This window comes from Piliocolobus tephrosceles, chromosome 5 (genome assembly GCF_002776525.5).
Source record: "Piliocolobus tephrosceles isolate RC106 chromosome 5, ASM277652v3, whole genome shotgun sequence".
NCBI classification, from domain to species: domain Eukaryota; kingdom Metazoa; phylum Chordata; class Mammalia; order Primates; family Cercopithecidae; genus Piliocolobus; species Piliocolobus tephrosceles.
Genome location: NC_045438.1, coordinates 67,512,809 through 67,526,498, shown reverse-complemented (window position 1 = coordinate 67,526,498; position 13,690 = coordinate 67,512,809). Strand labels below are relative to the sequence as shown.

At 39.7% G+C, this 13,690-nt stretch overlaps 1 protein-coding gene across 1 annotated transcript; it reads left to right on the top strand.

Moving 5' to 3' along the window:
• The first annotated feature begins 12,316 nt into the window (after positions 1–12,316).
• LOC111538520 (proteasome maturation protein) lies at positions 12,317–12,865 on the top strand. The gene has a single exon (XM_023205916.1). It carries the CDS (start codon positions 12,340–12,342, stop codon positions 12,763–12,765), a length of 426 nt encoding a protein of 141 aa, XP_023061684.1. The 5' UTR covers positions 12,317–12,339; the 3' UTR covers positions 12,766–12,865.
• Positions 12,866–13,690: the final 825 nt, after the last annotated feature.

Genomic DNA, 13,690 nt, shown 5'->3' with positions numbered 1-13,690 from the left:
CCCAGCCCTTTGGGAGGCCAAGGCAGGAGGATTGCTTGAGCCCAGGATTTTGAGACCAGCCTGGGCAACATGGCTAAACCCCGTTTCTACAAAAAATAGAAAAATTAGCTGGGTGTAATGGTGTATGCCTGTAGTCCAGTTACTCAGGAGGCTGAGAGAAAAAGATTGCCTGAGCCTGGAGTGAGCCATGATCACACCACTGCACTCCAGCCTGGGTGACAGAGTGAGACCCTGTCTCCAAAAAACAAAACAACAACAACAACAAAATACTAGCAAACCAAGTTCAGCAGAACCACTACTTTGCCAGAACATGACCAGACTGCTTCTTTAAGTGAGACCCGGGTTCATTTCTCCTCACTGGGCAGGACTTCCCAGCCCTGACCTCCAGCCACTGTCCCACCAGTATTCTATTGTCAGAGCTCTGATCTCTCCCTGGGACGGAGTGCAGGAGGAGGAGCAGGCTGCCATCTTGGTTGTTTGGAGGACTCAGCCTTTCCAGTCTGCAGGCTTTGGAGAGTCCAAGCCAACAGAGGCAGAAGCAGTTCCCCAGCATGACACACCTGTTTTGTTAAGGTGTGGCCAGACTGCTTCTTTGAGTGGGACTCTGATCCACTCCTCCTCATAGGGCAGGTCCTCCCAGTTGGGACCTCCAGCCACCTCCACCCATGTTCTATGGCTGACAGAGGTCTAATTTCTCCCTGGGATGGAATGCCCAGAAAGCAGGGCAGGCCACCACCTTAGCTGTTTGAGCATCTTAGCCAGTCCACCCTGTGGGTCTTGGAGAGCCCAAACTAATCAGGGTCTGAACGGACCCCGAAAACAGCACAGTTGCTCTATAAAAAAGCAGCCAGACTGCGTCTTTGGGCAGGTCCCTAATCCAGTTCCTCCTGACTGGGTGAGACCTCCCAACCAGGGTCTCCAGATACCTCCTACAGGTATGTGTGGGCCGGCAACAGGTCAGTACCCCCCGGGACAGAGCTTTCAGAGGAAATGGCAGGCTGCCGTATTGGCTGTTTCACAACCTTCGCTGGTGATACCTCCAGGTGTGGGAAAAACCAGGGTGACTACAGTCTGGAGTGGACTCTGAGCAAACCACAGCAGCCCTACAGAAGAGGGACCAGACTGTTAAAAGAAAAGCAAACAAACAGAAAACAACAACAAAACACACACATACACACACACAAACTCCATCCAAAGATCAACAACTTAAAAGATCAAAGCTAGATGATAAGACCACAAAAGAATCAACTCAAAAACCTGAAAATTCAAAAAGCCAGACTGCTCTCTTTCCCCCAAATGACTGCAATACCTCTCCAGCAAGGGCTCAGAACTAGGCTGAAATGACAGAAGTAGGCTTCGGAATGTGGATAAAAATGAACTTTTCTGAGCTAAAGGAACACGATGTAACCCAATGCAAAGAAGCTAAGAATTAAGATAAACAATACAGGAGCTGATAGTCAAATGACAGTTTAAACAGGAAAAGAACTGACCTGATAGAGCTGAAAAACATACTACAAGAACTTTTCAATGCAATCACAAGTATTAATAGCAGAATAGACCAAGCAGAGGAAAGAACCTCAGAGCTTGAAGACTATCTTTCTGAAATAAGACAGGCAGACAACAATAGGCAAAAAAAGAATGAAAAAAGGCTGGGAGTTGTGGTTCATGCCTCTAATCCCAGCACTTTGGGAGGCTGAGGTGGGTGGATCATGAGATCAGGAGATCGAGAGCATCCTGGCTAACATGATGAAACCCCATCTCTACTAAAAATACAAAAAACATTAGCCAGATGTGGTGGCAGGCACCTGTAGTCCCAGCTACTCAGGAGGCTGAGGCAGGAGAATGGTGGGAACATAGGAGGTGGAGCTTCCAGTGAGCCAAGATCACGCCACTGCATTCCAGCCTGGGTGACAGAGTAAGACTCAAGCTTGGGCGACAGAGCGAGACTCTGTCTCAAAAAAAAAAAGAAAGAAAAGAAATGAACAAAACCTGCAAGAAATATGGGATCATGTTAAGAGACTGAATCTATGATTGATTGGAGTACCTAAAAGAGACAGGGAAAACGGAACCAAGTTGTAAAACATACTTCAGGATGTCATCCAGGATAACTTCACCAACCTAGCAAAACAGGCCAACATTCAAATTTAGGAAATGCAGAGAACCCCAGGAAGATGCACCACAAGATCATTCCCAAGACACATAATCATCACATTCTCCAAGGTCAAAATGAAAGAATAACTGTTAAGGGTAGCCACAGAGAAAGGCCAGGTCACCCACAAAGGGGAGTCCATCACACTAACAGTGGACCTCTCAGCAGAAACCCTACAAGCCAGAAGAGATTGAGGGCCAATATTCAACATTCTTAAAGAAAAGATTTTCCAACCTCGACTTTCATATCTGGCCAAACTAAGCTTCATAAGTGAAGGAGAAATAAGATCCTTTTCAGACAAGCAAATGCTGAGGGAATTCATTATCACTAGAACTGCCTTACAAGAGCTCCTGAAGGAAGCACTAAATATGGAAAGGAAAAACCATTCCCAACCACTACAAAAACACAATGAAGCACACAGACCAGTGACACTATGAAGCAACCACATAAAAATGTTTGCAAAATAACCAATTAGCAAGCATCGTGATGACAGGATCAAATCCACACATAACACTTCTAATCTTAAATCTAAATGGGTTTAATCCCCCAATAAAAAGACACAGAATGGAAGAAATCACAGCCAAAAAAATGGCGGATAGGAGACAGGACTAACCTGCAGCTCCCACTTGGACAGATAGAACTGTAGACGGTCATGTGGAGACTCACACTGTGAATTTTTGCTCCAAGAAACACTGCAGGAACATACCAGGGAAACGGAAAAAATTCACAGCCACTTTGAAAGCAGTGACTTGCTGCTGCAAACTCCGTTACTCAAAAAACTGTGAGTTCCCAAAGTATGAGAGAGAAAACGTCTGCCTCCAAACACAGTCCCCACTGGGGAACCTAAAAATCCAGACCACAAGAGAAGAATTTAACCTTACCTAGAGCTGACATGGATTTAGGGAGTCAAGCAAAATATAAAAGTAGAAGAAGCAGTGGGAAGAGCCCTGCAGGCAGTCCTGGTCCCCAGCAAAGCCATCCCTTGCCTTATCTCACAGGGACCCTCAGGAAAGGCCACCAGTAGAATTGGGGAGGGGCCACCTGGTGAAGGAAGCTTCTAGCTGAACTTTATAATAATTTCAACTAAGCATGAATTTTTCTGAGCAGGACTCAGGAGGCAAACAGGAAGTGCAGATATGAGCACAGAAGCCACAGCCAAAGATGCAGGCAGGTGGAGAGGGGTGGGGGCTGACAGCCCTGCTTCCTTTCTCAGCCAGGAGGCTTATAACCTAGGGCAAGATCTCAGCCGTGCTGACCAGCTGCCTGGGTATGAACTTGATGCTGTTCGAAGGGCACGGTGGGACTGAAACGCCTTGCTGGCTTCATGGCAGCTGAGTGAGGCCTCTCACTGCCAGCTTGCCCTTACTTCCCTGGTGACCTGCATGACATAGCAGAGCCAGCCATAATTCCCTGGAAACATAACTCCACTGGCCTGAGAACCACCTCCCATCCCCGACAGTAGCCACAGCAAGCCCCACCCAAAGAGAATCTGAGCTCAGACCTGCCTAACTCTGCCCCCACTATGAGTTTTTGCTACCAACCCTGGTAACCAAAGACAAAAGACATAAACTCTTGGGAGCTCTATGGCCCCACCCATCACCTGAGAAACCCAAGTATTTAACCTGGTTAATGTAGGGCAAGAATATATCCCCCTTCAACTACTGCAGCTAGTGTTGTCCTGAAAGCACCAACTCCTGGCTGGAGGTCAACAAACTCAGGCCATTACAGCAACTCATAACAGAACAACCCTGCTCCAAAGGAGAAAACAAAAGCTAATTCCACCATGTGCAACACCCGGACTAACCAGAGGTCCTGAATCTGTCCATGTGACAACTTCACTGCTAGCATAAACAGCATTCAAGAAAACCAGTGCACTAAACAAAACTACAACCGAGGACTTCCACAGATTCCACTTCACTCCCTTACAACTCCCACTGGAGCAGGTGCTGGTATCCATGGCTGAACAACCTGAAGACAGATCATATCACAAGATTCTTTGCATACGTGCCCTGGCACCAGCCTGGAGCCTGGTAGCCCCGATGAATGGCTAGACCCAGAAGGGCAATAGCAAACTCCCTCGCTGCAGTCTGGCTCTCAGGAAGCCTTATCTCTGGGGGAAGGGGGAGAGCACCCCATCAAAGGATCACTCTGTAGGACAAAAGAATCTGAACAGCAGCCCTTGAGGTCCATCTTTCTACTGAAACAGTCTACCCAAATGAGATGGAACCAGAAAAGTAATTCTGGTAATATGAGAAAACAAGGTTCTGTAACTCCGCAAAAGATCATACTAGCTCTCCAGCAATGGATCCAAACCAAGAAAAAATCTCTGAATTGTCAGATAAGAGATTCAGAAGGTTGACTATTAAGCTATTCAAGGAGATACCAGAGAAAGATGAAAAACAACTTAAAGAAAATTTGAAAACAATACAAGATATGCATTAAAAAGTCTCCAGAGAAATAGACGTCCTAAAGAAGACAACCACAAGTTCTAGAAATGAAAGACAAACTTAGAGAAATGCAAAATACACTGGAAAGTTAATAGAATCAAACAAGAACTTCCTAGCTCAAAGACAAGGCTTTTGAATTAACCCAACCTGACAAAGACAAAGAAAAAAGAATTTAAAAAAATGAATAAAGCCTCCAAGAAATGTGGGATTATGTTAAGTTACCAAACACAAGAATAATTGGTGTTCCTGAGGAAGAAGAAAAATATAAAAGTTTGGAGGGCCGGGCGCGGTGGCTCAAGCCTGTAATCCCAGCACTTTGGGAGGCCGAGACGGGTGGATCACGAGGTCAGGAGATCGAGACCATCCTGGCTAACACCGTGAAACCCCGTCTCTACTAAAAAAATACAAAAAAATCTAGCCGGGCGAGGTGGCGGGCGCCTGTAGTCCCAGCTACTCGGGAGGCTGAGGCAGGAGAATGGCGTAAACCCAGGAGGCGGAGCTTGCAGTGAGCTGAGATCCGGCCACTGCACTCCAGCCTGGGCGACGGAGCAAGACTCCGTCTCAAAAAAAAAAAAAAAAAAAGTTTGGAAAAAATATTTGAGGGAATATTCAAGGAAAAATTTTCTGGTCTGGCTAGAGATCCAGACATCCAAATACAAAATGCTCAAAGAACACTCAGGAAATTCATTGCAAAAAGATCATCACCTAGGCACATCATCATCAGGTTATCTAAAGTCAAGATGAATAAAAGAATCTTAAGAACTGTGGGGCAAATGCAGCAGGTAACCTACAAAGGAAAACCTATCAGATTAACAACAGGTTTCTCAGTAGAAACCCTACAAGCCAGAAGGCATTGGGGTCCTATTTTTAGCATCCTGAAACAAAATAATTACCAGCCAAGAATTTTCTATCCAATGAAACTAAGCTTCATAAATGAAGGAGAGATAAAAATCTTTTTCAGACAAACAAATGCTGACAGAATTCGTGACTACCAAGCCAGCACTACAAGAAATGCTAAAAGGGGTTTTAAATATTGAAACAAAATCTTGAAATACACCAAATTCGAACCTCCTCAAAGCATAAATCTCACAGGGCCTATAAAACAACAACACAAGATTAAAAAAAGACAATAACAGCTAGCATGATGAATAGAACAGTACCTCACACCTCAATACTAATATTGAATGTAAATGACCTAAATGCTCCACTTAAAAGATACAGAATGGCAGAATGGATAAAAACCCACTAACCAAGTATCTGCATTCTTCAAGAGACTCACCTAACACATAAGGACACACATAAATTTAAGGTAAAGGGGTGCAAAAAGATAGAAAAGATAGTCTATGCAAATATAAACCAGAAGTGAGCAGATGTAGCTATTCTTATGTCAGACTAAACAGACTTCAAAGCAACAACAGTTTAAAAAGACAAAGAGGGATGTTATATAATGATAAAAGGAGCAGTCCAACAGGAAAATATCACAATCCTAAATATACATATAACTAGTACTGGAGCTCCCAAATTCATAAAACAATTACTATTAGAACTAAGAAATAGGATAGACAGCACAACAATAATAGTGGCGGACCTCAATACTTCACTGACAGCACTTCAGAGGTCATCAAAACAGAAAGTCAACAAAGAAACTATGAATTTAAACTATACCCTAGAACAAATGGACTTAACAGATATTTATAGAACAATCTATCCAACAACTGCAGAATATACGTTCTTTTCATCAGCACATGGGATACTCGCCAAGACAGACCATATGATAGGCCATAAAACAAGGCAATAAATTTTAAAAAATCAAAATTACATCAAGTACTCTCTCAAATCATAGTGGAATAAAATTGGACATTAACTCCAAAAGGAATCCTCAAAACTATACAAATACATGGAAATTAAATAATCTGCTCCTGAACGAACTTTAGGTCAACAGTGAAATCAAGATACAAATTTTAAAATTATTTGAGATGAATGCTAATAGTGACACAACCTACCAAAACCACTGGGATACAGTAAAAGCAATACTAAAAGGAAAGCTCATAGCATTAAATGCCTACATCAAAAAGTCTTAAACATCACAAACAGACAATCTGAGCTCCAACCTCAAGGAACTAGAGAAACAAGAACAAATAAAATCCAAACCCAGCAGAAGAAAAGAAATAACCAACGCCAGAGCACAACTAAATGAAATTGAAAAAAATATATAAAAGATAAATGAAACAAAAAGCTGATTCTTTGAAAAGATAAACATATCAGTAGACCATTAGTAAGATTAACCAAAAAAAAAAAAGAGAGAAAAAGTCCAATTAACCTCAATTAGAAATGAAACAGGAGATATTACAACTAATACCACAGAAATACAAAAGATCATTCAAAGCTACTATAAACACCTTTATGTGCACAAACGAGAAAACCTAGAGGAGATGGATAAATTCATGGAAATATACAACCCTTCTAGATTAAACCAGGAAGCAACAGAAACCCTGAATAGACCAATGACAAGCAGCAAGATTGAAACAGTAATTTTAAAATTGCCAACAAAAAAATATCCAGGACCAGGTGGATTCAAAGCTGAATTCTACCAGACATTCAAAGAAGAATTTGTTCCAATCCTACTGATACTATTCCAAAAGATAGAGAAATAGGGAATCCTCCCTAAATCATTCTATGAAGCCTGTATTACCATAATACCAAAACAAAGAAAGGACATAACAATTAGAAGAAAATTATAGGCCAATTTCCCTGATGAACATAGAAGCAAAAATCCTCAGCAAAATCCTAGCTAACCAAACCCAAAATCATATCAAAAAGGTAATACACCATAGTCAAACAGGGACTCAGGGTTGGTCTAACATATCCAAGTCAATAAATGTGATATACCACATAAACAATTAAAAACAAAAATTACATTATCATCTTAATATATGCAGGAAAAGCATTTGACAAAATCCAGTGTCTTTATTATTAAAACCCTCAGTTAAATTGGCATAGAAGGGGCATACCTTGAAGTAATAAAAGCCATCTATGACAAACACACAGTCAACATTATACTGAAAGGGGAAAAGTTGAAAGCATTCCCCTGAGAACTGAAACAAGCCAAGGATGCCCACTTTCACCACTTCCATTCAACATAGTACGGGAAGTCCTAGCCAGAGCAATCAACAATAGAAAGAAACAAAGGCATTAAATCAGTAAAAAGGAAGTCAAACCGTCCTCTGCTCACTGGTAATATGATTGTATACCTAGAAAACCCTAAAGACTCATCCAAAAAGCTCCTAGATCTGAAAAACAAATTCAGTAAAGTTTGAAGATGCAAAATCAATGTACACAAACCAGTAGTATTGCTATACTCTAACAGTGACCAAGCTGAGAATCAAATCAAGAACTCAACTGCTTTTACAACAGCTGCAAAAAATAATAATAATAAAATACTTAGGAATACACCTAACCAAGGAGGTGAAAGACCTCTACAAGAACTACAAAACACTGCTGAAAGAAATCATAGAAGACACAAACAAATGGAAACATATCCCGTGTTCATGCTCATGGATGGATAGAATCACTTGGGAAAATGACCATATTGCCAAAAGCAATCTATAATTTGAATGCAATTTTCATCAAAATAATATCATCATTCTTCACAGAACTAGAAAAATCAATCCTAAAATTCATATGGAACAAAAAAGAGCCCACATATCCAAAACAAGACTGAGAAAAAAGTACAAATCTGGAGGCATCACATTATCAGACTTCAAACTATACTACAAGGCTATAGTTATCAAAACAGCATGGCACTGGTATGAAAACAGGCACGTAGACCAATGGAACAGATTAGAGAACACAGAAATAGAGCCAAATACAGCCAAGTGATCTTTAAGAAAGCAAAAAAAAAAAACAAAAAGTGGGAAAAGGGCACCCTACTCAACAAATGGTGCTGGGATAATTGGCAAGCACAGAGAAGAATGAAACTGGATTCTCATCTCTCACCTTATAAAAACATCAACTTGAGATGGATCAAAAACTTACATCTAAGACCTGAAACCATAAAAATTCTAGAAGATAACATCAGAAAAACTCTTGTAGACATTGATTTAGGCAGAGTTTATGACCAAGAACCCAAAAGCAAATGCAACAAAAACAAAGATAAATATAATAGATGGGACTTAATTAATCTAAAAAGCTTCTGCACAGCAAAAGAAATAATCAGTGGAGTAAACAGACAACCCAAAGTGTGCGAGAAAATATTCACAAACTATGCATCCTAACAAGGACTAATATCTAGAATCTCAAGGAACTCAAACAAATCAGCAAGAATAAAAAACAGAAAATCCCATCAAAAAGTGAACTAAGACATGAGCAGACAATTCTCAAAAGAAGATATACAAATGGCAAACAAACATATGAAAAAATACGCAACATTAGGGAAAAAATTCCCTAATTATCAGGGAAATGCAAATCAAAACCACAATGTAATACCACCTTACTCTTGCAAGAATGGCCATAATTAGAAAATCAAAAAATAATAGCTGTTGGCGTGAATGTGGTGAAAAGAGAACACTTTTACACTGCTGGTGGGGATGTAAACTAGTACAACCACTGTGGAAAATAGTATGAAAATAGTATGGAGATTCCTTAAAGAATTAAAAGTAGAACTATCATTTGATCCAGCAATCCCACTACTGGGTATCTACCCAGAGGAAAAGAAATCATTATATGAAAAAGAAAATTGTACATGCATATTTATAGCAGCACAATTTGCAATTGCAAAACTATGAAACCAGTTTTAATGCCTGTCAACCAATGAGTGGATAAAGAATGTGGCATATATTCATCATGGAATTCTACTCAGACATAAAAAGGAATTAAATAATGGCACCAACAGAAACCTGGATGGGGGTGGAGACCATTATTCTAACTGAAGTAACTCAAAAATAGAAAACCAAACATCCTACATTCTCACTTATAAGTGGGAGCTAAGCTATGAGAAAGCAAAGGCATAAGAATAATATAATGGACTCTGGGGACTCAGGGGGAAGTGTGGGAGGGGGTCAGGGATAAAAGACTACACATTAAGTGCAGTGTACCATGCTCAAGTGATAAGAACACCAAAATCTCAAAAATCACCACTAAAAACTTATTCATGTAAAACAAACACCACCTCTTCCTGAGAAACTATTGAAATAATAAAATAAAATATAAAAAGACACAGGATGGCAAGCTGGATAAAGAGTCAAGGCCCATTGGTATGTTGTCTTCAAGCAACCCATCTCACATGCAAAGGCACACATGGGCTCAAAATAAAGAAAAGGAGGAAAGTTTACCAAGCAAACCAAACATAAGAAAAGCAGGGGTTGCAATCCTAGTTTCTGTCAAAACAGACTTTAAACCAACAAAGATCAAAAAAGACAAAGGGCATTACAAAATGATAAAAGGTTCAATTCAATAAGAAGAGCTAACTATCACAAATATGTATTCACCCAACACAGGAGCACCCAGATTCATAAAACAAGGGCTTAGAGACCTACAAAGAGACTTAGACTCCCACACAATGATAGTGGGAGATTTTAACATGCCACTGACAATATTAGACAGATCATTGAGACAGAAAATTAACAAAGATAATCTGGACCTGAACTCAGTGCTGGATCAAGTGGACCTGATAGATATCTACAGAACTCTCTGCCCAAATTCAACAGAATATATATTCTTCTCATCACTAAATGTCATTTATTCTAAAACTGATCACATAATCAGAAGTAAAACTCTCCTCAGTAAATGCAAAAGAACTGAAATCATAACAGTTCTCAGACCACAGCAAGCAAATTAGAACTCAAGATTAACAAATTCACTCAAAACCATACAACCACATGAAAATTGAACAACCTGCTCCTGAATGACTTTTAGGTAAATAATAAAATTAAGGCAGAAATCACTAAGTTATTTGAAACTAATGAGAACAAAGATACAATGTACCAGAATCTGGGACACAGCTAAAGCAACATTAAGAGGGAAATTTATAGTGCTAAATGCCCACATCAAAAAGTTAGAAAGATCTCAAATGAACAACCTAACATCACAATTAAAAGAACTAGAGAACCAAGAGCAAACAAATGCCAAAGCTAACAGAAGACAAGAAATAGCCAAGATCAGAGCTGAATTGAAGGAGGTAGAGACATGAAAACCCCATCAAAAAATCAACAAATCCAGGAGCTGGACTTTTGAAAAAAATAATAAAATAGATAGACTGCTAACTAGACCAACATAAAAGAAAAAAGATTCAAACAAACACAATCAAAAATGATAAGGGGGATATCACCACTGACCCCACAAAAATACAAACAACCATCAGAGAATACTATAAGCAACTCTATGCACATAAAGTAGAAAATCTAGAAGAAATGAATAAATTCCTGGACACATACACCCTCTCAAGACTGAAGCAGGAAGAAATCATACCCCTCAATAGGCCAACAACAAGTTCTGAAATGAGGCAGCAATAAACAGCCTACCAGCCAAAAAATCCCAGGACCAGATGAATTCACAACTGAATTCTACCAGAGGTACAAAGAAAAGCTTCTACCATTCCTACTGAAACTATTCCAAAAAATCAAGGAGAAGGGACTCCTCATTAATTCATTCTATGAGGCCAGCAGCACCCTGATTCTGAAACCTGGCAAAGATACAATGAAAAAAAGAAAACTTCAGGCCAATATCCTTGATATACATTGATGCAAAAATCCTCAACAAAATACTGGCAAACTGAATCCAGCAGCACATAAAAAAGCTTATCCACCACGATCAAGTAGGCTTCATCCCTGGGATGCAAGTCTGATTCAACATATGCAAATCAATAAATATGATTCATCACATAAACAGAACTAAAGACAAAACCCACATGATTATCTCAATACATGCAGAAAAGGCCTTTGATAAAATTCAACATCGCTTCATGTTAACAACTCTCAATAAACTAGGTATTGAAGGAACATACCTCAAAATAATAAGAGCCATCTGTGACAAACCCATAGCCAATATCATACTGAATGGGCAAAAGCTGGAAGCACTCCCCTTGAAAACCAGCACAAGACAAGGATCCCCTCTCTCACCACTCCTATCCAACATAGTATTGGAAGTTCCAGTCAGGACAATTAGACAAGAGAAAGAAATATGTATGAAATGGAGTTTCTTAAGGAATATTGACTCATAAGATCAGAAGGTTAAGTTCCACAGTAAGCCGTCTGCAAGCTGAAGAGCAAGGAAGCCAGTTTGAGTCCCAAAACCTCAAAAATAGGGAAGCCGACAGTGCAGCCTTCCATCTGTGGCTGAAGGCCTGACATCCCTGGTGTAGGTCCAAGATTCCGAAAGCTGAAGACTTAGAGTCCAATGTTCGAGAGCAGGTAGCATCCAATAATGGAGAAAGATGGAGGCCAGAATACTTAGCCAGTCTAGTCTTTCCATGTTCTTCTGAATGATGAGAACACATGGACACATGGCGGGGAAAAACACACACTGGGGACTGTCAGAGGGTTGTGTGTGGGAGGAGGGAGAGCATCAGGAAGAATAGTTAATGAATGCTGGGCTTAATACCTAGGTGATGGGATGATCTGTGCAGCAAACCATCATGGCACACATTTACCTATATAACAAATCTGCACATCCTGCACAGGTACCCCTGAACTTAAAAGTTAAACTTCTAAGAAAAAAAGAGAGAGGCGGTTCGCAGAGCTACTGAAGATGAATGCCAGGGGACTTGGATCTGAGCTAAAGGACAGTATTCCAGTTACTGAACTTTCAGCAAGTGGACCTTTTGAAAGTCATGATCTTCTTCGGAAAGGTTTTTCTTGTGTGAAAAATGAACTTTTGCCTAGTCATCCTCTTGAATTATCAGAAAAAAATTTCCAGCTCAACCAAGATAAAATGAATTTTTCCACACTGAGAAACATTCAGGGTCTATTCGCTCCACTAAAATTACAGATGGAATTCAAGGCAGTGCAGCAGGTTCAGCGTCTTCCATTTCTTTCAAGCTCAAATCTTTCATTGGATATTTTGAGGGGTAATGATGAGACTATTGGATTTGAGGATATTCTTAATGATCCATCACAAAGTGAAGTCATGGGAGAGCCACACTTAATGGTGGAATATAAACTCGGTTTACTGTAATAGTGTGCTGTTCATGGAAACTGAGGGCTGCATCTTGTTTATAGTCGTCTTTGTACTGTAATTTGATGTACACAACATTAAAAGTACTGACACCTGAGAATTTCTGCTCAAGTAGTATCAATGATCATTTAAAATTTGGGGGCGTCTTTGGTTTACAGCCATGCGATAATTAAAAGCACTAAAGGGGGATCACGTTAAAGCTCTTAAATTATATTAAAACAATAGCCTTTGTCTTTAAAAAAATATTGCTCATGAATGTTATAAAATGATCTACAGGTTTCAGTTCAACCTGTTTTCTAAGTTTTCTGTAAACTTAGTTTGAATAAGCATAAGCATTTGAGTCTGTAAACTTTGTAGTAGCATCTTTCAGAATAAACATTTTTAATTGATTAAAAAAAAGGAAAAAAGAGAGAGAAAATTTGTAGCTAAAAAAAAACAATTATTATTATTTTGGCATGAGAAATCAATTCAATCGCCTAAAAAAAAATTTATTTTCTCAACAGGGTCATAATATAGTTAAAATAGTTAGTGTGCCAGAGAAAAAGCTTCCGCAAGTGGTCAGTGACCTCAATTCTCTTCTTGATTCTCCATAGTCTTTAAAGATATCAATAAATAGATATACTTTTATTTTCATACAGCTGAGTTCCACCTAAAAGAAATATTTAAAAATCCTATGGAGATAAGCCTGAGTTTGGTTATTTGAAATCTTATTTAATACATGGCTCTTTTACTTGGTAGTTTATCAATTCCTGTCAAATTACTGCATAACATGTCAACATCTATGATTCCTTAAAAAATAAATCACAGTCTGGGAACAGTGACTCTTGCCTGTAACTCTAATACTTCAGGAGGCCTAGGTGGGCAGATCACTTGAGCCTGGGAGTTTAAGACCAGCCTGGCAACATGGTGAGACCCCATCTCTGTG